The sequence below is a fragment of the Enoplosus armatus genome, chromosome 18 (genome assembly GCF_043641665.1).
Source record: "Enoplosus armatus isolate fEnoArm2 chromosome 18, fEnoArm2.hap1, whole genome shotgun sequence".
NCBI classification, from domain to species: Eukaryota; Metazoa; Chordata; class Actinopteri; order Centrarchiformes; family Enoplosidae; genus Enoplosus; species Enoplosus armatus.
In genome coordinates, this window is record NC_092197.1 from 19035326 (window position 1) to 19061552 (window position 26227).

The 26227-nt window shown below is 44.2% G+C and overlaps 1 protein-coding gene across 1 annotated transcript; it reads left to right on the plus strand.

Moving 5' to 3' along the window:
• The first annotated feature begins 604 nt into the window (after positions 1-604).
• Positions 605-13121, plus strand: fech (ferrochelatase). The gene is made up of 11 exons (XM_070925001.1): positions 605-742; positions 2376-2466; positions 2832-2951; positions 5009-5157; positions 5665-5799; positions 6914-7020; positions 7397-7495; positions 8234-8341; positions 9998-10162; positions 11102-11161; positions 12984-13121. The coding sequence occupies exons 1-11, from the start codon at positions 703-705 to the stop codon at positions 13119-13121; spliced, it is 1212 nt and encodes a 403-aa protein (XP_070781102.1). The 5' UTR covers positions 605-702.
• The last annotated feature ends 13106 nt before the right edge of the window (positions 13122-26227 follow it).

The window sequence follows — 26227 nt, forward strand, 5'->3', positions numbered from 1 at the left end:
CTTTCAGTCCAGTAACAGTAAGATTGGACATATACAGATATATTTCAGAACTAATTGTTATTTTTGCTTAACAAATGTTTTTTGTTTTTTTGGTGGACACATTTCTAAATACTTTCTATGTGGATCCTTACATCACAATTGAAATTAAAACGCTTCTCTGTATATTTTTCCTCTATTTTACATTTGTCATTGTCCTCTATTTATTGTTATGTTTAGCGTTTTACTCGTGAAATGTTTCGCCGAGATCTTTTTTCTTGTTTTTCTTTATTGAAACAGATAACAGAGAACATATTTAAAAAAAAAAAAAAACGAATTTCAACGGTGACATCAAACTGCAGGAATATTTACGAATCTAAATAAGAAATGACAACTGAAAATAGGAAATAACTAAGTCCCTATAAAACATAAATAACACGAATTACGGGATTACAATAGATCCCAATCTTATTGAAAAGGTTGCGTCATCCCACGTTGTCGTCGATTGCTTTATTTTGAAATCGCAAACCGGACGTTTGTACGTTATCGTAACCAGACTTGCCCGGAGACTTCACAGCCAGCCGGTGGACGCTGAAGGAATCTGGCTGACACATCGGGCTGACCGACGAGTCGCTCAGTGAGGGGAAATACGCGCGGATCCAGCCGTCATTTGAGCCGGAGCAGAGACTTTTTATCGGCAGCAAAAAAAAAAAACAGGAAACTACCATGATGGCAGTCCTGGGCAGCGCCGGTCGCCTGATCCAACGTGAGTGTGACTGTGCAAGCTAGAGTTGAGTTGTCCCGATTAAAGCAGCGCTCGGACAGCTTCAAGTTTCACGATTTCCCCCCGAGTGCACTGCCACAGCGTGGACTGTGTCGCTGCGTGTTTGCTGCAATTTAAAGGCAGTTGCGAGCTGCGGGGCGCCGCTGCTGGGTCCGGCGCATTGTAAACTCAGCCACACGCCTCTGACATTGGCATCATCGTTTCGTAAACGCGGTGTTAAGCTAGCGCGTTTACGGGAGTACGGCTTCCTTTCAGGACTTTCACAATGTAACCGCGGCTGTAATTTAAAAGCGAAATTCCCTTGTGTTGTTGACTTTTACAGCATCGGCGTGTTGTTATTCTTACTCTAACGACTCTGGCGTTGTGCTCCTTGTCCACGTTTGCCATTTGGTTCGTTCAAAAGCCTCACACTCGCTGAAAGGTGACCGTTGGTTTGCTTTTATTTTCCAGACAAATGGCGGTGTTTCCGTAGCCGGCCAGTCGCTAACTCCCGTCGTTTTGACGCAGCCCAACATTACTGTAGGTTACTCTTTAATGTTAATGTTACATAATGGACTTATCCCGTACTTATACTGCATTTAGTAACAGCCGGGGTATCCGTAAATACAACAAGTACCCGTACGTTGACGGTGCATAAGTTCGCGGCGAAGAAGGAAGAACTTAACATTCACGCGGAGTTACACAATTCCAACGTTGTGAACTTGCATAATCGCAGCAGGCCTCCTGGCGACTGTTCAGGGTACTGCAGCCTGGGTTATGAAAGTAAAGCGGGCTGTATACACTGTGCCAGACTTGCTCTATTATGTATTTACATAAATCAGGAAGTATTGGTTTCTGTGTGTCCTGTGCAGCTTCTAGCACAAGTCTTTGTCATTTTACACACTGTTTGTAATGGCAGTGGTGTGTTTAGGGGCACTTTCGTGTGACCTGATGTAAGAGGTCATTATAGAGCCAGGAGCACATTATTTTACTTCTGTACAAACTCGTGTTTATTGGTCGAATATTGTTCAAAGTCACACATAACTTGGTGTTGAATTCTGGTGGAGAGCCCAAAGATGCCAAAATGTATCAGCTTGAATTTTGGTTAAAAAAAAAGAAAAAAAAAAGGTGAAAAAGTCAAATATATTTTCATATTTTCATGAAGTGGTGCAGCCCACTTTGATGATTAATGCTGTGTCCCAAACCCAGACTACACACTAATTATAAGAAGGGTGTGTTCATGCCAGAAAAGTGTCAAAAAAACCAAAGTATAGTCAAAACAGTCCCACAATGCAATGCACAAGGGAAATGAAGTCGCTGCTCACAGTTGGAAAAGGTCAAAACATAATGATGGGTGGTTGGTCAGAAAGCTCCAGGTTCACCACTAACTGCGTAGCACGCACTAAACACAACGTGCAGTTGAGGCTGATGGGGAAAATCATCAGTTTTGCAGGTATTCAGTCTGAAACTTAAGTATTGGACAAGTTGAAATTTTGACCTGATGGAGGCTCTAGATAATACATCAGGGGGCCATCCAAGGTTTTACAGTGCATCCCGTGGGGACCATGACATGTTGCACAGACATTCAATATGTCAATCTGTATCAAAGTGGTGACAAACTTCCTTTCTTCTGTAGTTGCCAGGAACAGTGTCAGTCTGAGTGTAAGGAGACGCTCCACTGCTGCTGCGTTAGCCCAGACTGTGCCTCCAGAAACACAGGAGAACAGGTGACATACACACACACACACACGCATCACAGCCTGACGCAGCAAGCTAACGTTAGTGGTTTGAGCTAACGTTCATTTCATAGGCTCACTGGGTTAGCCAACTTGCTAGCTGTTTCCAGTAGGACCTAGAGCTTTTAAGCTAAGCTGAAAACATTCATATGGTGTCTTTGAAACTGGTTGATAGCCCAACACAGAATAAACTACATCTAAACTATATCGTAGCAGAAATATCAACATTCTACGCACAGCGTTTTGCGTTAGCATAATGATCAAGGCATTAGCAATCAGTTACATCATCAAGAAGCTCAACATATTTTTACAGGCAGAGACATGACGCATTGATGATGAACCTCTTGTGCCTGCAGGAAACCCAAGACCGGCATCTTGATGCTGAACATGGGAGGACCCGAGAAACTGGAAGACGTTCATGACTTCCTACTGCGGCTCTTCATGGACACAGACCTGATGAAACTCCCTGTACAGAAGTATGCACCGTGGACACTCATATACACACACACACACACACACACACACACACACACACACACAGTCTTGTACTTCTAGACTTGTGAGGACCTTCATTGACATTATGTATTCCCTAGCCCCTCACCCTAACCTTCACCATCACAACCAAATGCCTGACCTCAACCTTTACCCTAAACCTAATTCTAACCTGAACCTTAAAGCCAAGTCTGAACCCACAAACAGCCCTTTGAAGATCTTTCCAAAAGAACGGTCCTCACTTTCCGAAGATGTCCTCGCTCCCAAGGTTTAAAACTCAAATTGGTTCTCACAAAGGTAGCTGTACAGGTACACACACACACACACACACACACACAGCGCCACTTATATTGTCTTTTCGGAGTAGAAGCAGATTTTTACTGAAACTTTAATGTTTCATGGCAAAAGATCACAGTTGTCAGTAGTTAGTCAATGAATATAAAGTGTAACATTAATTTAGTGTCTATTTGTTTGGGGATACAAACCCAGGGAGTTGCTAAAAATATAATTGCAAATAAAGTGTGGCAAGCACAGATTGACCCCTTCTGCAAACCAGGAGATACACACACACACACACACACACACACACACATATACACACACTGAAGAACACAAATGGGGAAGGTTGTTGGCACTCTGCTGCGTCTCTGTCTGTTTCATAATAACTGACGGTGAACCAACAAAGTGCTTCTTGTTGCTCGTGTAACTCTTTGGCTATTCATTGGCACGTGTTATGAACAACACTGATCCTTGTAAAAGAAATTGTTACCCACCGCCGTTTGGTTTGTCCTCCTTCTTGTGACCCAACATCACAGGTTCTGGCTTTTTTTTCCCCTGATGAGAAAGAATCTAGTATTTCAGCAGAACGTTCTCACACCTTCTTAATTACCTCGTGACCCCTGACCAGTCTTTGGTTGACTGAATCAAAGAATTATGAGCCATTTTATCGTGACTCACATGATGTTTTGTTTTGTTTTTTTACTTTCCTGATGTTACAGGATGTGCTTTGTGTGCAGTTCCTGTCTGTGGTTGAAACTGGCGGTACGAACGGGTTCTTTTGGTCTCGCAGTCCTGCCGGTCAGGACTTGTGAAATATCATGTCACACATTTGATGGATTGCTACGACACTGGGTGCAGGCGTTCATGTCCCCCTCGGGATGAATTGTAATGTACTGTCCTTTCATCCAGCGCCATCAACGGGTTAAAATGTTCATTTGTCCGGTACTTTGGTTGTAGAAAGAAATTTAGGGACTCTGTTACGCAATCAAGGAGAGAATCTCATTGCCTTGTAGGTTCAGTAATGAGCTCTCGGTGCTGAGTCGAACCAACAGCTGGTTCTGCTGTCTGCTAACAGCTAACAGCTTTTTGAATACTTGGATGGAGAATTTAGATACAACACTACCTCAACAACCATTGGTTGGTTGGAGTACGAAGGAATTTGGTACAGCCGTTCGTGGTGCCCAGAGGATGAATCCTGCTGACTCTGGTGATCCCCTGACTTGCGATCTGGCACCACCGACAGGTTGAAATTTCCACTCGTCCAACAAAACAAATCCCAGAATCCCTGTCGGCGTCAGTTGTTCTTTGAGCATGACGCCGTTGAGCTCAAAAACTAGATGCTATGCATGTTAACTTTAATAACACGCCAAATGTTTTATGCTCAATGCCTTCTCATATGATAACGTATTATTAGCAATGCAAACAGCCGTGGCTACCAGGTGGCTATAGACTCCTCTAGTCTTGTATGCTTTGTACGGGCTCGGTGCCGTGTATGCTTTCTGGCTTTTGCTGTAGTTCATCTACTCATCCATGTCCCAGACAAAACCCTGCACAGTTTTACCAAATCAAATATTCCATTTTTATAAAACTTGAAATCTCAAAATGACACCAGTCCAAGAAGAATTTCAATTTGTCTTTTGCTTTTGGTGTTTTTATGTCTCTATTAATCTACTGTGATGGAAGTCGATGAGTTATTATTGCACTGTGATGTAGTCTGCGAGCGTTGCAGCCGTAACTCCTCAATCTGCCCTTTGCTCTGCAGTAAGCTCGGTCCGTTCATCGCCAAGCGGCGCACGCCGAAGATCCAGGAGCAGTACAGTAAGATCGGAGGGGGCTCGCCCATCAAACACTGGACCTCCATGCAGGGGGAGGGCATGGTGAAGCTGCTGGACGAGATGAGCCCCGACACAGGTGAGGCGGTCCCGGGGAGCATCTGCCAAGAGCGCTCGCTCCTTCTAAAATCAGTCAGTTTAAATGGAGACTTTGAGTCTCCTGTAGGCTGTAGGAAGTCCTGGTTGAGAGAGGGTGCTTTTAACAGAGTCACTGTGTTCCCCACTGGTGCACTCGCTTGTGTGTGTGTGTGTGTGTGTGTGTGTGTGTGTGTGTGTGTGTGTGTGTGTGTGTGTGTGTGTGTGTGTGTGGAGCGGAGATAATGACACAGCGAAGGAGTGTCTCTTCACACGCCTGCAACACACCTCACTGATAACAACACAAACAGCGGTCTGAAACTGCCCATATCTAGTGGTTTAGAAACCTGATTCAGGAGGAGGAGTGCCGGTTTAACACATTGACAATAATCTCCACAATACCCCCCCCCCCCCTATATGTTACTGACTGTATTCATTTGAGTCCTCAGATATTTTCAATGATTATGCAAAAGCAAGATTTGTGCAACGTCTCTCTCGTCTCTGGCTTCAGCTCCTCACAAGTTCTACATCGGTTTCCGGTACGTTCACCCGCTGACGGAGGAAGCCATCGAGGAGATGGAGAAAGACGGAGTGGAGAGGGCTGTGGCCTTCACGCAGTATCCTCAGTACAGCTGCTCCACCACAGGTGACAGCCACGCCACAGACACACAGATCCAGGAAATTAAACAAATGAACACATAAGATTAAAAAGGCATCCTCAGTGCTGCTGTTTTACAGTAGCAACACTAGACGCTAATTTCACGCACTACGTATGTTCAGAAGTAATTTACACCTTCTCCAAAGATCACATATGTAGAATAAAATGGGGAAAAACTGATAAGAGGAAAGATTATTAGATAAAAAAAGAAAGAAAGACGTTTGTAGCCGTTAGTGTCACCACACCCAGAGTGCTGTCCAGCCTGCTACCCTCTGATAAATACACTCCCATCCACGCAACAGCACCCGGCCGTGACCGGTTGGGCTGCTTGGCTCAATCAATCACCTGAGCTGAATCCGACAGGTCCTGGCCCCTCTCAGCCTCTGTAGTTTCTAAATGACGGTTTGAGCGCAGTAGCGCGGCTAAGGCGGCGACACGAGCGCTTTTCGGCAAGAGGCCAAACCTTTCATCAGGGCGAGTGTTGGACAAAAGGGAACCTCAGACCTTTTCAGCGGCATCGAACGGAACGCGCCTGTGCTTTTTCACGCGCGTCCACGTGGGGAATGTAGTCCCCAATGTCTAAATATACAGGAAGCCCGGAGGCTAAATCATGTAGAAGTGGGTGAAAATTCTTGTGGGCGTCCTGTGACGATATTAAAATGGAAATGGGGAAGCTGTTTGACATTTCGTTTTCAAAGTTGTGCCCACGCTGTGCAGCGAACAGTATTCAAAGTCAATCAGATTGTCACTCAAATGACACGTACATGTGTGGACAATTGTAATGCTGTTGTGGCATTACATTTTCATTTCATTATGATTTTTAATGTAGTCCTCTGTAGGCTTCCATAGTAGACGGATCGTGCATTATGTTGCAAAGACAGTATCAGATGTAATGTCTCTTTTTGACCTGTTTTCTGACCTTTGGAAAAGAAACGACGCTCCTTCCTTTTCTTCTGGCATTGATTTCCCCTCTTTGACGACTCAAACAGTCGTGCCGTCGAGCAAGGCACTCGCAGCCCTCCAGTGGAGCTGCTCCGGGGTCAGCCCGTGGTTGTACTGGCACATCTTTTTGATATTGATGTGTTTGTTGTTGTGTCCACAGGCAGCAGTCTGAACGCCATCTACCGTTACTACAGCAACAGGGGCGACAGGCCAAAAATGAGCTGGAGTGTCATCGACCGCTGGCCCACACACCCTCTGCTGGTGGAGGTTAGACACACACACACACACACACACACACACACACTTACACACAGTAAAATAAAACCAAAGTGCCTGTCAGGCTCCTCTTCCTCTCAGAGAGAACAAAATGAAAATGAATTGACGAGGGCAAGAAGTCTTCCTAGCTACTAATGAGCTAAAAGTGGCCGCGGTTTGGTAATCATGACAACTAACAAGCCTGGCTGTATTTTTAGACCTCATCGCGTTGTTTCCATGGTGGGAAGCAGGGGCTGGTCAGAAACGTTTTTGTTGAGGAAAAATTTAAATAAAACTGAATATCTGAAAAAAAAAAAATGCATGAAATACAACAAATGTTTAGTCTGTGTGTGTGTGTGTGTGTGTGTGTGTGTGTGTGTGTGCGCAGTGTTTTGCAGAACACATCGGTAACGAGCTGCTGAAGTTTCCCGAAGAGAAGAGAGACGACGTCGTCATTCTGTTCTCGGCACACTCTCTCCCCATGGCTGTAAGTACCGTGAAGTACTCGTGCCGATACTGCTGGTACTACTGATGGTAACACAAGTACTGCTGCCTGCTTGCTTTAGATTGCGATCCTGATGATCCAGGAGCATGCTCCCCGGTTCGGTGGTTATACCACCGGTGGAGCTGCTGGTAACGACACCAGTTAGCAGTAGGCATGGGTATCATTAGGATTTTACTGATACTTCTAGGCTTATCCCTGCTGTCAGCACAAGATCCGAATTTACAGCAATGTGAAGGGATTCGCTGGACGCACTGCAGTAGTTTACACCCGAGCCGTGCTTTCCCCAGTAAAGAACCGACCTTCGAATGGCAGGTCGTCACCATTCAGGACCAGGTTTGGGGACGGTGACTTTTTATTTTTGGCGTTGAAAAAAATCGAATCTGGCATTGAAAACGAAACCTGACCTGAAAAAGTTCCACTGAAATAGACGCCACACTCATGATATATAGTATTGTACCACGGATCAATACTTATAATGTACGGTATTGATTCGTGGTACTGAATGAGTAAATATATCTGATACTATTGAAACTGATGCTAAAGATAGTACTAGTGCTACTGGTACTGGTACTGCTACCGCTGCTACTGCTACCACTGCCTCTGCTGCTTCTTCTATCCCTTCTGTTACCTCTACTTGCCAAACTGCCATTGATACTGTTACTTACAACTAGTAGTACTGCTGACAGTGCTACTGCTGTGTACCCTGTGTACCCTGTGCAGGTTGTAAACAGAGGTGACCCATACCCCCAGGAAGTGGGAGCCACAGTTCAGAGAGTCATGGAGAGACTGGGACACTGTAACCCTTACAGACTGGTGTGGCAGTCCAGGGTGAGTAGAGAGACACACACACACACACACACACACACACACACACACACACGGTCATGTCAGTGTTATAAATACACCAGTGATCATCTAGTGCTTGTCTGGTGACACTTAATAATCCAGCCTGGGATTTACAGTGTCACCTCATTGTATCAATTGGCTACCAATAAAATACTTACCAGCTCTTACTGGTACTTAAATGTAATTATGGTGGAGGACTTCAGTTTTTTTCCCCAGTACCGGACCCCGTGGGTACCCAATATTTACATAAACTACATTTAAACCTGCTATTACTGATTTTTAGACCACCTCGGGGGCATCAGAAACAAGCTGTGAACACAACAATGACATATTGTCACCTTTTAAGTTGATGTGGGGGAATTAGAAAACAGTTGTTTATTTACACATCCAGCAGTTACATAGCAACCATTACCATTCATTTGATGAGTGTAAGTCCGATATTCACTCTCTTTATGCTCCACTATGTTCACCAGCCAGTCGCTAACTGCGTCTGCCTGCTGTTTGGTGCTGAGCAGGCAGCGTACGGTGGGGGTTATAAGAGTGGTGAGAGTGAACCAAAACAGCAACAACGAGCTGAAAGTCACTAGAAAGCTCCGGAAAGATTCAGGTGATCTTTCTCTGTAGGTTCATCAATACCTTTCGTTGTCATTTGATGCATTCTTATTATGAAAAATATTGATTATGGCCTCTTAAAGTACCAGTAGGAGCCAGTAAGTATTGCATTGGTACCTGAGTCATTCAACAGAATGACACTGTAAAGTGAGGACTATAATAACGTGTTGTAGTATGTATGTATAACTATGTTACTACAATTAAATATATATATATATAACTGTACACTGTACATGTTCCTGTTTGCTATCGCAGAATGTTAAAAATGTTTTCGCCACAAGATGGAGCCACTCGCCTGTGTAATACTGCAGGGGCCTCCGAGCTCTCAGTCCTCGGGTCACTGACAGTGGCTGACACGTTGGCCCGAGTTCACACATCACACGAATTGTTCTGGCAGCCAGTTAGCTGTCGCGGCGTAAGAGGACTGGGGGAAGCGTTGCTGGCTTCCACGTCAGACGGGAAATAAACCAGACGCGTGTGTGGGAATACTCATTCGGAACGCACACAACAGCGTGATATAACACCAGGCACGTGAGATGGAACTCCTGCGTGAAAAATTACACATTTCCAGTGACGTTCTTTTATAGGGCGGTCTTGTTAAATGAAGGTGTGAATTGTGAGAATACCTGAACAGTCTTGTTAAATCAAGCTTGGGTGGGTGCTTTGCAGTCCGAAGAGTTTTGAGTCCTTAAGTCCTGCTCGTATCCAAGTCAAGACACCGATTACAATAAGAATTGGACACAAAAAACACGCTGATGACTGAGCCATTCTAGGAGCCTTAACAGCATTGGGGCAAAAATTGTAAAGTTTGTCCTGAAAGTAGCAGTGTAAAGTAAAAAGGGTCCATCTTCTGGGGACCATGCAGATCTACAGGAATTACGGTGGAAATCTGAGCAGTAGTTGTCGAGTTGTTGGTCCGCATCAAAGGGCTGGACCAGATTGACGAACTGCACGAACCACACACACACACACACACACACAACAGAATCAAACTGTCGTCATGTCTTGTGTCTTCGGCCGTTCCAGGTGGGGCCCATGCCGTGGCTCGGCCCCCAGACGGACGAGGTGATCAAAGGCCTGTGTGAACGAGGGAAGAAGAACATCCTGATGGTGCCCATCGCCTTCACCTCGGACCACATAGAGACTTTACACGAGCTAGACATCGAGTACGGACAGGTGCTGGGGGAGGAGGTAAGGAAGCTCCAGTTTCACGGACAAATGAACCGCTGCAAGGGCTGACGTGAACCCTATTGATATATATGTGCAGGAAGTTTAGACCAGGCCAGAGTAGCTCAACTATGATCCAAAGAACAGCAAAGTGGAGGCGAATGAATGAGGGCAGCAGTTGTGTTAAAGAGAAACTCAGGAGCGGTTCAGTATGTTCAGTATGACGTGACGCTGCCATCTGGAAATGAGGGAAGACCAGAACAATCAGCAGACAGTGAGGTTGTTTCATTAAAAAGGTTGCTGCTCAGTAGCCGACGCTCAAAACTCAGACGTTGGAGCGACATTGAATGCACCATCAGGGAGAGTTTTAAGAAACGTTTTTTAAACATATTACAACACGATTTTACACACCATTTTTATGGTTTGGCTCAACATTGATGGTGGTGGATTAGTGACCACCAATCAATGTGACTAGTGCTACAAAGACGCACACACACACACACACACACACACACACACACACACACACACACACACACACACAACTGTTTGTACTTCTATACTTGATATGACATGATTCTTAATTAAGTTGCAAGCTTTGACCTATAAAATGTCCTGACATTCCAAACACGTCCTCGCTGGCCTCATAAAGACAAAAGTACCAGACGACACTCGCACACACACACACACACACACACACACACACACCGACCGTCTGGACCACTTCAGTGTGTCTGCAGTCGAGAGGAGTTTCACTCTTAAATGAAACCTGCTGTCCAAAATAATTGGAAACTCAGAACAAAGTCCTTCACTGACAAAATGAAAACACTTTTTTTTTTTCTCACTCCACATGTACGCCGCCTTGAATGTTGCACTTGATTTCATTTTAAATTCTAAATGAAGTGTCCCGGTCTCCGGTGAGCTCTGCACGCCTCACCTGTTTTTCTGTCTTTCGGTCTTCAGTGTGGGGTGGAGAACATCAGGAGAGCAGAGTCGCTGAACGGGAACCCTCTCTTTATGAAGGTAGGGTACACACACACACACACACACACACACACACACACACAAAGCAGACTCATGTCTACAAACGGCAGGCGACGATCAAATCATTTAGACAGAACAAGTTCAACAGTGTCGATAAAGGAGCACGTCTGCATTTTTACAAGCCAGAGAGCCGGATGTAGATGTAAAAAGTGAGCGAGGAGACGGGGGAGACGGTAGAAGACGCACAGAACAGGGCTCTAATGATAGAAAAGGAGACGGCAGCAGAAGGTTCTGTGAACAACTCCAGGCATGAGATGGTCAATAAATGGATTTCTCCTTCCTTCCTTCCTTCCTTCCTTCCTTCCTTCCTCCTCCTTTCTCTCCCTCGTCTCCTTTCTTCCTTCAATTCCTCCTTCCTTTCCCATCCTACCTCCCTCCTCCTCCCCCCTTCTTTATCCTCAACCCTGCAACCTTTCTCACAACAGGCAACTCCTCCTGTGTGTGTGTGTGTGTGTGTGTGAGAGAGAGAGCTGGGTTTATTAAAGGAAGGGGGCAGATCAATGGGAACCTTTAGAGCTGACTACAGTAGAACTGAACCACCCGGCTGGCTGGTTAAACCTGCCGTGCTCAGAGACCCCTCACCAAGTCTCTGAGTGTGTGTGTGTGTGTGTGTGTGTGTGTGTGTGTGTGTGTAAATCAATATCCAGAGGATGATTAGTTGGTAGTTACTGAAGGATGGTTTCCTTGGCGTAGTTTTTAGTTTCTCAGCGAGCTGCAGCAGCCCGTGGAAAGTAAAGAAAAACACATTCATCAGAATTTGTGCTGACAAATCCGCCCTGAAATGACTGTCCTGTACGATCAGTTTGCTTACGTCACTTTACCCTTGAGCTGCTACTTCCATCCCCTCATCGCCTCTCATCTTGCATATCATGTTTAAGATAACGCGTGTTTAAAAAGCCAAAACCTCCCACGTTTTTTACCCTGAATTACCTGTGCTCTAACAGCTCGCGCAATTCAATAAAACTTGTTTCAGCACGTTTGCTCAATCCGTACCAAAACTTTTTTTTTTTTGGTTTTGGCCGGCGCTGTGACTTCCAGAAAGTCACTGGACAGAGCTGCTAGCTGTTTTCCCTGTTTCCGGTCCAAACGCTAAGCTAAGCTAACTGGCTCCTGGCTGTAGCGTCACAGACGTAAAGAGTGGGGTCCAAACGTCAGACTATTCCTTAAACACAGGTGCTGTTTTTATCCACTCACTATTTCCACTTGCTGCAGATATTTCAAATTAAAAGTCTCCCAGCCATCTGAGGGATCACGGCCCCTTGAGCCACTGGAAGGCCATAAAGAGCCCTGCGGAGTTTCCTTGTAAACAAGCAAAAAGTTGTGTTCAGTCTTGAATGTCTTAACGCCATGAGTGCATGTCCTTCCTCGTAAAACGCGGTTGAACGCTGCATAGCTTGCACCCATGTTTACCAGCAAGCAGTGTTCTCATTTCCTGCCTTTTGCGGGTGCGTTTCCGCCTCCTGTAGACCGGTGGAATAGTGTGACGCCACTGACATGCGCGCGTGATATCGTCCTTGTCCGTGTGCACGAGACAAACAAAATGGGGGCGGTGGGTGGAAAATCAGCAAAGAAGAACCGATAAATAATAAGAAGTGTTAAGTGAATAAAAACAGCATTTGTGTGGTCATTAGTGAGAGTGGCAAGAAGAAAAAAGGGCACGAGGGTGGTGACGCACCAGCTTTTACCTGAAGGAACGAATTGTCTGACAGACAGAAACAAGCGAGCAGGTGTTCACAGAGCTGAAGGGAGAGTCTCTCTTTATCTCTCTTTATGAATTGTGTGTGTCGTCCGTCCTGTCCAGGCTCTGGCAGACCTGGTCCAGTCTCACCTGAAGTCCAACAAGCCCTGTTCCCGCCAGCTGACCCTCCGCTGCCCGCTGTGCACCAACCCCACCTGTGGAGAGACCAAGGCCTTCTTCGCCGGCCAGACACTCTCATAGAAACGCGCACACACACACACACACACACACACACACACACACACACACACACACTCTGGTGCCCTTCCTGCAGCAGTGCTAACCTGTGATAAAAAAACAACAAACTTAAGGCCTTCTTTAATAAACAGAAGACTCATATACACACACACACACACACACACACACACACACACACACACACACACGAACACACACCGTCTCTCCAGCAGGAGCGTCAGTTGCATAGAAAATGGAACGGGAAGAGGAATACATTTTGACGTTTGTTTTGTTGTACCTGCACGTCCGACGGGAGGAGTTCAACCACAGCAAGTACTTCACTTTGCGGGGAAAATATGTCAAAAAATGTGAAAATGTTTGACGCTCAATTACTAATTTTTGTGTAAATTCATGTCTCTAATAATCCGAGGAATAGGCTATATTAGGCTTTGGATACGCAGACAATATCACTTATAGTTGGATTTTGGTCTTTTCACGGGACAAAAAAAAACAACATTTGACAGATTGAGAATATTGAAAAGCAATTCAAGTGAATATATTATAAGATTTCCTAATGTGTGAATATCAGTAAAATGCAAAATGCTGATGGAGTGTTAAATGAACTTGTTGGCACTAATATCTGCGTTTAACGCTCACCTCAGATTAGAGTCTTCTTGATTTGCTAAATACCGCAAAAACAGAGCGCCTGTGTGAGGACTTGCGGATACAATTTGGCGAAAGTCTGTGTAGATTTAAAAAAAAACAACAACAAAAAAAAACCCAAAACAACTGACAGCTCTGCAGAAATTGCTCACATCACATCAAAGCTACAGGGAAAAAAAAAAAGCCTTGCACTAGTTTTTGTGTTTTTTTTTTTTGTATTACTGCTCCCTTGTTTACGTTCCCTTCACTTAGCCCCTGCAAACCCCCATCAGAGACCCCGTTTCTCTTCTTGCTGGTGCTTAATGAGTAACCGTCGGCCATGACGACCACGCCACACTCAAGGGATCTGGTTGGTTGGCTGGCTGTCCCCCCCACCCACCTTCTCACCTGTCGCTTCCCGCCATCGGCCCGCGAGCCAGTAACCCCGCCCACCCTGCTGCAATCCTTACAATGTGATTGGAGGAGGTCGGTGCTCCTCAAAACGCTGCTGCCTGAGATTAGAGATAACATAAAAATAAATAAAACAAACAAACTGTCTGGTATCAGGACCTCTCGGTGGGTCGTGATGATCTACAAGCTAGCAGAAATATGTTGTTACTATACAAATTCATTAACGGGTTTACTTTTTATACTATATCGGTTTTTTTGCTTCTTTTTTTTTTTTTCCTGCTGAAATATCGACCATCTTGACCGGTAACCACTGACAACCAATCAAAAACCGACAAGGGAGAAATGAGCTGTTGAGCGCCTTTTCGAACCGTTCCCCTCTTCTACATGTGCTACTAGCTACTAGCTTCTACTTTCCGAGTGGACTGCAAACTAGACCGTATGATGGGTGCCCCCCCCCCCCCCCCCCAGATGTTGGATGTTGTTGAGGAGTCTCAGGCTTAGATGCTGTTTCAACAAACATGTCTGGAAAATGTGTGGAAGTATTTGGAATTTCTTGAAGATTGAATTTGGCGCGAGTGAGCACTCAATCACTTTCCCATCAATAGTCACTGATACGGAGGATTTATTTTTTTTAATTTAATTTTTATTTTTGCTTGCAGATGTTAAACAGCACAAGTTTCCCCATGAAATATTTTCCCTGCAAACCGCCCCGCGGTGACATCTGTCGTTTAATAAACCACTGAGCCTCTGGGGCAATTATGTGCCGATACCGCTTTTCAATACTGCTCTGACACTTTGATTCATCGATATCGGAAAAGATGTGACCGTGAGCAGGCTGTACAGGCCGTCCAGTTTCAGTTTGAGACATTTAATTCATGCGTCACGTCCTTGTAGGTGTTAATAAGGGCAGAAAATAAAGTCTCTTTTGAGAAAAGAGCGTAAAACTACTATGGCGCTGGAATTGTCCCTCAATAGCAAGATGTGCACGGACATGTCAAAACAATTACAGACGTCGAGTGTAAGATCAGAGTGTAGTTTTCATGTTGATTGGCTTCGACTGCTGTCTGCCTAAACCTCAATGCAGTGCACTTTTGTTTCGCCGTCAAGTTGCTAGGGCTCCAGAAAATGTCTTGAAGGTTGCAGGTGTGATCCCATCTGTTGTCCCATTCGCTCGGGCTGAGACTCCCTAATAATGTGTACAATGTCAAAACAAAACCGTGCACTTTTTATGGGTTGTAACTTGACCTTTGACCTCTGACCATGCGCCCCCCCCCCTCTACTGTTTTTGTCCTGTTATGCCATGATAATGTGCCTTTTACACTGGCTAACTACAAATACTTGGACTTGCGCTACTATGTTAATTTTTCTATGTGTGGTTAATCAAAATGCTGACATGAAAAATCGACCCGGAAATCTGAATTTACATGTTCCTGCTGTGATCTGGGCCAGACTGAGGTGTTTTTATATTCCAAACTGCCGTTAATGAACTCTGAACTGTACAACTTTAGCCCGCGACCTAAGCCGCTAACAGTGGGCTAACTAGATAGAGGGCGGGCTAGCGAGCTAAGTAGCACTTTTCATGACGTCTCTAAACTGTGGCAGTCTGCGCACCCCGACTTTGTTGATAGAAAGTAAGATGTTGAGAATTTCTGATAGCTACATATCTCCCTGCATCACTGGCAGTTGCGCCTAAAAAGATAAATCTATGCTGTGAGTACTAGGCTAACAATGGGGTAACCATTTTGGATAACTCAGGACGTTTTCCTGTTCCTCGCTTGCTAGCTTGTTAGGTTGCTTGCTAACTCGCGCATTACAGTGCTCACTCACTAGCAAGCTAGCTAGCTATCTAGCTCCCTCCAGTTCTGCTGATGTGGGGCAAATACAGCACAACACTCGCTTGCTAGCTTGTTAGCTTGCTTGCTAACTCGCGCAATACAGTGCTCCCTCACTAGCTGGGCAGCTCTCTAGCTCGCTGACTTGTGTAAGCGCAGCCGGTCTGAAGACGATGTGACAGAACATACAGGAGGATGTCAATACAAGATGGGTGCCTACGTAGACGGACGTGGTTGCCATTGATTACCAACAAAAAGTCACCATGTTGGAAGAGACACGTCAAAAGGTTTAAGTCTCTCTTCTCTTCATGTGTAGCTTCGTCTGACCTCCCACCAGCCCTTAAACCAACTTTACGTTTTACTTAGTCACTCTTTGAACATGGCGACACGTTGTAACCATTGGTAACCGCTGCAAAGTTGTCTGGATTGGTACATTTTCCCTGCTTCCACTGTGTAATGCACACAGCAATGCACACGACACATATTCTCATTCGACACAAACTGCGTTACTTTGTGCTTTCAATGCTCTTCCACAGGTTTGAAAGGGATGGTTTTGTTTTTGAGGAGCTTAAATATTCCACGTTAAACAAACTCCGACCAATGTTTTGTTTTAACGCCGCTACGTGCATCACTGAACGTATGTTAAATGGTGACGTTAGCATAGCTCAGCTCAATTACTGGGAGTTGTTCCCGGAGCATTTCTCTGCTACATTTTGTGCAGAGCTGCAGACATAAAGCTGTTGAGCTAAGCTAAGCTAATCTCGTTGTGCGATACGTTCAAACTGCGTGAGACAAAAGTAAAATTCCTCTAAAAACCAAACTGTCACTTTAATACAGTTATTACTTCGGGGGAAAAAGTCCAGTTTGTGCAGAAATGTTTGGGTCACAGCAGGAAGACATGCTAATGTGTGATGTGATGGGTGAGTTTTTCCTCAACCGACATGTTTTATGACTTATTTTTTAATTATCTTCTGTGTGTCAATCTCTGAGTTTTGCAGTGTGCGTTTAGCTGAAAATGCATTGTGGGGTTGTGTTGTACATGTATAACACAGATGCTACAGCTTTGTTGCAGCTCCAGCATACTTTTTTTTGTTTGTCTGGCTGTATTTATTTATTTTAGTTTTGTTGATGTGTTCCAGACCACACAAAACATCTCCACTGAACGTTTTTTTTTTTTTGTATATTTGAGAGAAATGGTTTAAACAGTGCGATGTTACACATAACAACGAGTCTTCCTTCAAAATAAAATACAAAAAAACAAAAACAACTGGTGACTTGTTTGTTTCTTCCTGTAAGGCACCTAGCGACTGTGCAGTTTTGCGCTACATTGGGTGAAAGCTGATGATTGCGAGAGAAATATGGTGAAATCTTTGGTCGTCAATCCATAATGGTGGACATGGATCGGACATACGTCCAACGACGACCGAGCTTTGGAAACCCGATCAGAAATTTGGGACCAAATCAAAGAATACGTGCATTGATAAGAAGTGAAAGGTAATTGGTCGTTCCATTGCAACATCAGCGTGCAGAAGAGCAAAAAGTGAGCAATGGACATAAACGGAAGCTAGAAAAACCCAGTACTCTTGGGATTTTGAGAAACCAGGCATCCATCTCCAATTTTTCACGTCAAAGACCTCCAAAATAGATGCCAGACCTGTTTTGAGAGGATGTTGTCCCGAAAGAATCTCCTCTAAGAAGAGTCATTCCCTGCAAGTTAATGCAATAAACGTGAAATTCATCTATTTGTCCTTTTGCTGGGAAACCTCCTGCAGCCCTCTCAGGGACCCCTGATGGTCTTTGGACCACTGTTTGGGAACCATTCCTCTAAACAACTCGATAACCACATTACAAAATGGATCAAATTAGGGCTGTCACAAGAATCAATACATACATACCATAGATACATAGATACCAACTAGCCAGAGGGTATTAGTTTAAATGCTGAAACACACTGAACACACTGTTGTTCCATTGGCGTTTTCAGTCCAAGATGGCGGCCGCTCCACAGCAGCGCCATCTCGCAATGCTTGTTTTTTGTTTTTTTTTACTATTTACTGCCAACGTAAGTAAACCATTTAAGGTATAGTTAAGGTTAGGCAAGTAAAAGAGTTCCACCACTGAAATCACTTAAGTGATCCCTCAGTTTCTCCCTCATCTCCCTCCCATCTTTTTCCTCTCCTCTTCATCTCGTTCTCCTTTTGTCCCTTCATTTTCCCTCCTCTTCCTTGTACCTCTCCTCCTCCTCCTCCTCCTGCACCCCCCCCCCCTCTCTGCCTTTTCTCCCTCTTATCTTTTCCAATCTTCTTTCCTCCAGACCCGTCTCTCCTCCTCTGCGTTTAACGCTCACCTCAGATTACCTGAGTCTTCTTGATTTGCTAAATACCACAAAAACAGAACGCCTGTGTGAGAACGGACACCTCCTCTCCCTCTCTCTGTCCTCGCCTCCCCTTCTTCCTTCTTTTCCAATCTTTTCCTCATCTTCCAGCTCCCCCACTTCCCTCCACACCTTCCCATTCATTCCTATCTCGTTCTCTCCTCCTCCCCCTCCCTCCATCTTTTTATTTTTTCCCAGCAGTCCCCTGCGGTGTTGCAATCACCTCTGCTGCTGTTGATTAAGCTGAGAGAGATTGGCTGTCCATGACCCAATAACCCCCCGAGGGTGCCCTCCCCCCCCTCCCCCCCCCCTTCCCCACCACCACCTTGCATCTGAGCCAGCTACAATCTCTCCTTTCATTTTCTTTTCTTCTTTTTTTCTCCTCACCTTCTCTTCTCGTTCCCCATCCACCTCCCTGACCTCCTTTCATCTCTCCCCTTTCCCCTTACATCCTTGCCTCCTCTCCTCTCGTTTTCGCTCAACTTCTCTCCTCTTTTTCTCATCTCTTGTCTTCCCATGCCCCCCCCCCCCCCCCCCCCATTTTCTCTTACCTCCTCTCTCATTGTCCCCTTGTCTCCTCTCATCTTCACCATCTTCTGCCCTTGTTTCCTTACCTCACATTTCCTCAGACCTCCTCTTGTTTCCTTTAATATTTCATATCATACACCACACCGCCTATGTTCATTTAACGCTATATGTATTTATTCATTTCTGTTGAGGTGTGGTAAGACATGTGCACACAGTATAAGGACCCAAAACACAGAGGGAAGTGTTGCTTGTTTACTGTTCAATAACGGAATATCAGAAAAGTGTGTGTCCTCGTCAGAGTTCAGTAACAAAAGCCCTGATACAGAGAAATCGGTGCCACTGGTCGATTACCAGAGAACCCGTCCTGCTGTTTGGGCCGTACTTGGCTAACTTTGGATTGGGACAGTACTTGTGCCGTTATTTAGAAATCCATGAGAACATGAGAGCCGACAAGAAGACAGACTGAGAGGTGACCTGTTCCCCTTTCTGATCCCCTCTCCTGTCTCGCCTCCCCTCTTCTCCTGGCCTTGTTTCCTGTCCTCACCCCCTCGCCTTTCATCTCCTCTCCGGACCTCCTTGTCCGCTTTCTTTCTTCCATCCCTCTCTTTTTCTCTTGCTTTTCAACATCCAAACCCCCCCCCCCCCCCCCGTTTTCTTTTGACACTGCCCGTCAGCTCAGTGGGGGAAGGGCTGTTCAGGACGAAAGGTGTGTGTGTGTGTGTGTGTGTGTGTGTGTGTGTTATGGTGACTGCAGGCTGCTTGTAATTGAAAAGCCGGGACGCCAGCGCCTGCAACCCCGTGACCTCCTATTGAGAGGACGACCATTGATTTCTAGAGAGAGAGAGAGAGAGAGAGAGAGAGAGAGAGGAATAAAGTCGAAGAGAAATTAGAAAAAAAATTGGTAGAACGGAGCGGAAGAAAAGAAGAGTGTACGGCAAGAGGGCGGCAGGGACGAGAGGGAGAGGCAGACAGAAAGGAAAGGAAAGCAGAAGGAAATATGAAAGGAGGAGAGAGAAGGAAGGGTGGAGACAAAGGAAGGAACGGAGGAGGCAGACAGAGGGGATGGGAGAAAGGGGGGGGGGGGGGAGTAAAAGAGTAAGGAGATGTGACTGATGAGGGAGACAGAGGGACGAAACAGCAGTTGAAAAGAGAAATGTGAAATGAAATTCAGGAGGGTAAATGGAGAAAGTGAGGGTACGAGAGAGAAAACGTTCACAAAGGATGCAAAGGGGAAGGATTGAAGGGGGGAGGAATCAGGAAGTGTTTCGAGGTGAGGCAAAAGCATGGACCTATAAGGAGGACTGGGTCCAGCGTCGGGGGGGGGGGGGGGGGGGGGGGCGTTCATTCCTGTGAAAGCTGCTCAGTTGGGCATGAAGCCAAAAAAGTTCAACTTCCGGGTATGAAATGACCCAGATCTGTCGCCTGTTGGGTCTCTGTAATAACATTATAAAGAGTCTCTATGTGTAAAGTGTCATCAGATGGCTTTTGTTGTGATTTGGCGCAATATAAATAAAATTGAATTGAATTGAATCTTCGCATTGCTTCCGACATCTTACGGCCCACATAGAGCGAGCGAGCGCACGCACGTACGTCTCCTTTAACCCCCGCCACCTCGGGCCCGTGCTCCCTCATTTTGAGGTATCGCATTAGAAAAGCTGTATGGCAAAATTCCACAAGTGCACAGAAAGGTTTTCAGGCTTGCTTGAGGCGGTTGCCTTTGTCGAGTTGATGCGCTGAACGTGGCTGACATGAGAAACCTGCCCAATAGAAACACATTCCTGAGGACCTCTCGCCATTTTTCTCCCGCAGATAGGTTCGATGGCCAAGGCGACTTGTTTTGTTTCCGCTCCGCAACCCCGACTTCTTCTGTTTACTGGCGGATTACAGCCATAAGCCCACACCGCCAACCTCTGACAAAACGCTGCTTTGCCACCAGCCTAGTTTATTCGCTCCAAACCAGTTGATGGAAACGCGCCTAATTCGCATTTCTTTTTTTGCCCAGGAAAATAACTTTGGACTCGGGGAAAAAAAAAAAATATCCGCTGATTTACAGATGTTTCTTTCACAATGTGAGTCTATGGGAAAAAGTCTTTTTGCCCCCCGATCCTAGCTAACAGGTCATCAAACTGGACACTGGTCAGCCTCGAGTAGCGTTCACAACAAAAGCTGAACTGAGCTATTGCAGGGCTGCTATGCTAGATTAGCTTGAGCTGTGAGAGTAATATGTGTTTACCACAGTAAACATTTTCCCAGCAGGCTGCTGTGTTACCGCAGAATTCACTCGTGTTAATGAAGACCAACATTTTTACGAAGGTTTCAAGTGAATTGCTCTGCGGTTCCCCACCCTTTGTCCCTCTTATCAGGCATCTGACCCACAGGTAATAGAAAGACAATGTCACCAGATTAACAGCGACACCATGGACTGCTGTTTCCCTGGCAACGGAGAGAGGAAGAGGAGCGGGAGGCTGGGATGGAGTGATTAAGCGGGGAGCGGAGGAGGAGGAGAAGAAGGAGAGAAGTGATGGAGGTGGATGGACGGGAGGAGATGGATGCTGGGATAATTGCACAGAGAGAAAACAAGAGTGGAAGGAGAAGGGTGACGCAGGGAAAAGAAAAGAATGAAGGGACGAGAGACGTGGAAAGAGACAGAGGAGGTGATGGAGTCATTAAACACAGAGGCAGAAACAAATAGATGGACTGATGGATGGAGGGGTTCATTAGAAGGGGGGGGGGGGGGGCTGAGCCGGTGAGAGGAAAAAGACTGACGGGACTTAGAAAATACTGGAGCAGATGTAACTTTAAACATCTCTGCAGGGACGTTAGTTTGCAGTAGCATTGAGAAAAATGCTAACGCCAGTCTAAGTAAGCTACTGCATGTCAGGCTTTTGATACTTGGACCGTGTTAGCATGAGAAATGAGCTAAGTGCAGATTTTGGTCTTTTTGTATGGAATCCCAAAGTGATCAATATTAAAGAAATTAAAAAAAAAGACATTATGAAATAAATAATCATGTGAATAAAGTGTGTAAAATATTGAATGAACCAACAGTTTGGGAAACAATTGAAAAAATTATTAAAAGTCAACTCATCATTCATCCTCACAATAACTGAATTTGATATCATTTTATTACAAAATGCACATTTCCCGAAAGTCTGTTTTTATTTCATAATGTCACTTTACCCCTTTCATTTCTTATGCTAGCGAGCTCAACAACTGCTACCAAATTTAGCCAGATAGGGACCAGGGTTCTGTGACTTGACGGAGGTTTGCCGCCTTCACTGCCAGCCTATGGGCTCAGATCTCATGTTATTTTATGATTTTTTACAATAAAATGTTAATACGGTGATATTTCACTGTAGCATCTACTGAAATACAGAAATGAAGTATGTACTGAAGGAATCCTTTCAAAAATCGGATTACATAGACATTAGCTACCGCCTTCTTCCTGCTTGTTGTGGGCATGTCGATGCTTGCAAGTGAGTCGAGTTGCTCATCAGAGAACCTAAGCAGCAGCATTTATGTGAGTTTGTGATATTGCAGGCAATTAAGTGTATTTACTCATGTACTGTACTTATAGTAAGTACAATTTTGAGGCATTTTGGTTGCGTGTTTTTATTCTACGTTATATTTCTTCTCCACTACATTTCGGATGGAGATGCTGTACGTTTTACTCTATACTAAAACCAGAATATATGAAATCTAAGCTCACGAACCTGCCACTGCGTTCCCCATCTGTGTATTTTTCGGAGAGGAAAAAAAATAACAGGAGGATAAGTTGTACATGGATAAGACCATTGTGATTTCTTTATTGATTTTTTTTCTTTTTTGTACATAGAGTGGAACAACATTAATTCTCCAAATATCTCCTTCATGTTTGATCATCGTTTTATTCCACACCACAAGTTTTCAGTCACTTCTCTTTTTCTGTTCCAACCAAATGTAGAAAGTAAAAATGCATCATTTGAGGTTTGATTACTGTATGACATGAAAGAAAATGGTAAAAAAAAAAAAAAAAAAAAAGAGAGATAAGAGGGAAAAAAAAGGGTCAGTAAATGGAAAGGAATGACATACTGATTTGGGTTGGGGGAAATTTGAGCTTTTTTTTTTTTTTGAAGGTTTTAGAGGGAGAGTGTGTGATTGGACAATTTGGTCAACCTGTTTGGGGAGGAAACTGCTTGAAAAAGTAGTCCGATGCAGTTCACATGTTCAGCTCTGGAGTAGCCTCTTGTTAAGCCTTTGGATGCCCACAGTAACTTAAAAAAGTGGACTGATAGTGATTTTGTTCAAAAACTGATGTCATGGATTGACCTTTGACCCCTCACTCTTGTTGTCGCTGATGTTGGAATCTAAACCTCTTTTTTTTGTCTACGTGGGAAATGCTGCTCAATGCATACATGTTGATTTAATCTGATTTGTTTAGTACGGAGCCCCCGCAGTCCTGAAAGAGGATATTGATGATGATGATGGTGGAAGTTGATAACTTGTGTGTACAAGATAAAAAAAAATGTTCTCTTAACATGTGATGCCATCAGATATATATTTGGATTGCAGCCCTGTGGATGATAGCTAGCTAGCTAGCTTCAACTACAAAAATGTGATAACAGGAAGTTCCTTAAATGAAGCTTTCACGCTAGCGATTTGACAAAATGTCTCCTTCAACTGTGATCGGGGTCATACAAAAGCGTATCAATATCGGTTTACAGAAAGTCATTTTTCAGCATTAAGCACATTAACCTTTGTGCCGCAGTTCGTCTAAACTTCATCACCGTCCAAAAGGAGAAAAACCTACGAAAGAACTACAAAAACTGTGCGATTTCAAAATATATTCCACTCAGAATTATTTTTTTTATTATTTATTATAATTTATCTTATTAAGTTCAGATGTTTTTGATGCTCTAAAGCTGATCAGTCATGGAAGGCAAGTAGGCCTTGGAAGTGCACAAAAATGTACTTCAACTAACACTGCATGGACTTTAATACAGACAGAAAACACTGAGGGGTTTATTTTGGGCTTTGGTCAAGCTTGTTGATTTGATATCCCTGTCTCTTTGAAACACTGAAGTTTGAAGACGTCATCATTTTCATAGTTGGTATAGTTAACTGAATTACTGAGGGTCACTCGTGATTTTCCTTTGTCCATCTTGCCGATAATAGTTCTCTCATCTTTTGGTCGGATGTTGACGTAGCTTACATCCGGACGAGAATGACCTTTTTTTTTTTTTCATTTTGTTCGTTGGCCCATTTGTTTTCTCACTCTTGTTGTGTTGTTTGACTGCCGATTAAACCCGGAGAGTATAATTTATCTGTCCAATTAAAACTAAATTCTACCTGGAAACAACTACTATCTCTCATTCACCTCAGGGTTCCACGTATTGAGGGTGTCGGGCTTGGTGTGTTTTTTAATTGGACGAATCGATTGATAGCATTTTGCTAAGCCACTGGAAAACACCAGATATATGAACGTAAATGAATAAAAAATAAAAAAAAAAACCTCAAAACTCTTCTTCTTCAGCCTTAGTGAGGTTCACTCCTGTACACCCCTGAACTCAGCTGAACTGAGCTCACGGGAAAAAACCCCGGGATCCCCTTTTCAGTGTAGACGCTGATGTTTCACCCTCTGAAACTGAAGTTTTGTATCAGCAGGTCAAAGGTCATACTAATGCTAGATAAAAACGCAAAGTTCTGTGTGTATAGCATACAGTATCGGAAATGAAATGAGAGGATGATAATGATAAGGTTAATAATAAGAATCACAATGCATTACACGGCTAGCTAATCGTAAATATACTCATGCATAAAATCTGGGCTATAGCACTGCTGTATGGATAATGTAACTGTAATGCTAGCATTAGAACAGGAAAGGAAGGACACCGAAATAAGAGTTAAAAAACAAGTATGCATAAAAACAAACTAAAGCGTGGCTGGATTTAAAACGAAATCGATGGATCAAAGAAGCCGGTATTATTCTGGGCGGAAAACAGGTCAATTCTGGCATCATTCCAACAAGGTTTCCAATCCCAAAAACATCCACGAGAGGGGACAATGGCCCCTTCAAAAGAACCAGAGACCAAAAAATAAAACTGAAATCTGAAATTAAGAATCCCTCAATCCTCGGCAGATGGAACAGAGAGAAAACAGTAAATACATCAACAAGAAAGAGAGCGTAGAAGAAGACAAGCACTTTTCATTTTTGATTTTAGCGCACCTTTTTCAACTATTACAAAAAAAAAGAAATATCACAACTTAAAAACGTGTAAAGCTTTTTTTCCCCACATTTGTTTAAAGTCACAGTTACCAAAAAAAAAACAAATAAAAACAAAACAAAAAAAGAAGAAGAGCAAGTGAATAATTTATGACATACGCTATTATAACATCATCCTAACACTAGTGTCTATGAGGTATATCTGCAACAGTTTGGTAAAGAGAGCACGGTCTGCGCACAACTCTCCCGAAGTTTGTCTCCACATGTTTTTTTTTCTCCGTCATTTAAAGCTTTGGAACCATTTGAAGAAAGAGGGGGGGGACAGTGAAAGGGAACGAGCTGCATTTCCACCAAAGCCGGGCTCAGATGCTCATTTGTGTGAAATACTTAGCGTTTGCCTAAATAGCCGTGCAGACAAAGATGGTACTGTGCCTGAGATCGCATGGAGTCAACACAACAAGATTTGATTTCCTTTTATCAAAAAGTGACCACGCTGTGATCCCAAGAACATATTCTTCTGTTGACATCATAAAATGTGTTTTTAACTGTCACAACCAAGGCATCACATGTGTTCTGAGGATGACATCTGATATTGCGCTGCGTTGAAAGAAACGAGTCGGTGATCGTGACAAAGCGGCACGTTATGTCAACGTCACAAATGACTGATTCGTTATGGCAAGATGAGTGTTTTCTTGTGACCACAAAGTATATATTTCATTGTTTTGTGGTGTCAAGAAAACAAGCAACTTATGTGAAATCTTGAAACAACTGGTGAGAAAACAAAGCTATTTCGGTTTCGTGTCTCTTTGGCCTTCCATGCTTACGGAAGTCAAACAGAGTCAACATTTTCTCACTCTGAATTATTCCATGTGTTTTATTCCTGCGCATCTGCTGCTCAGGCCAGCTTGAGACACGCACAAGATTATTTTCAAATGATATTTAACTCCATTTCTGGCATTCTACACCTTCCAGTCAATGTAGCTGCAGTCTCATCATCTCAGATCTGCGTATAAACACAAGGAGATATCTGATTTGACTTGGTTTCTCCTTTGGACAGCTGTGAGAAGATGATTTGATCTGGAGCTGAAACACCAGACCTTTCCTTGTGGAAACCCAGCTCAGAAAAAAAAGACAGAAAGAA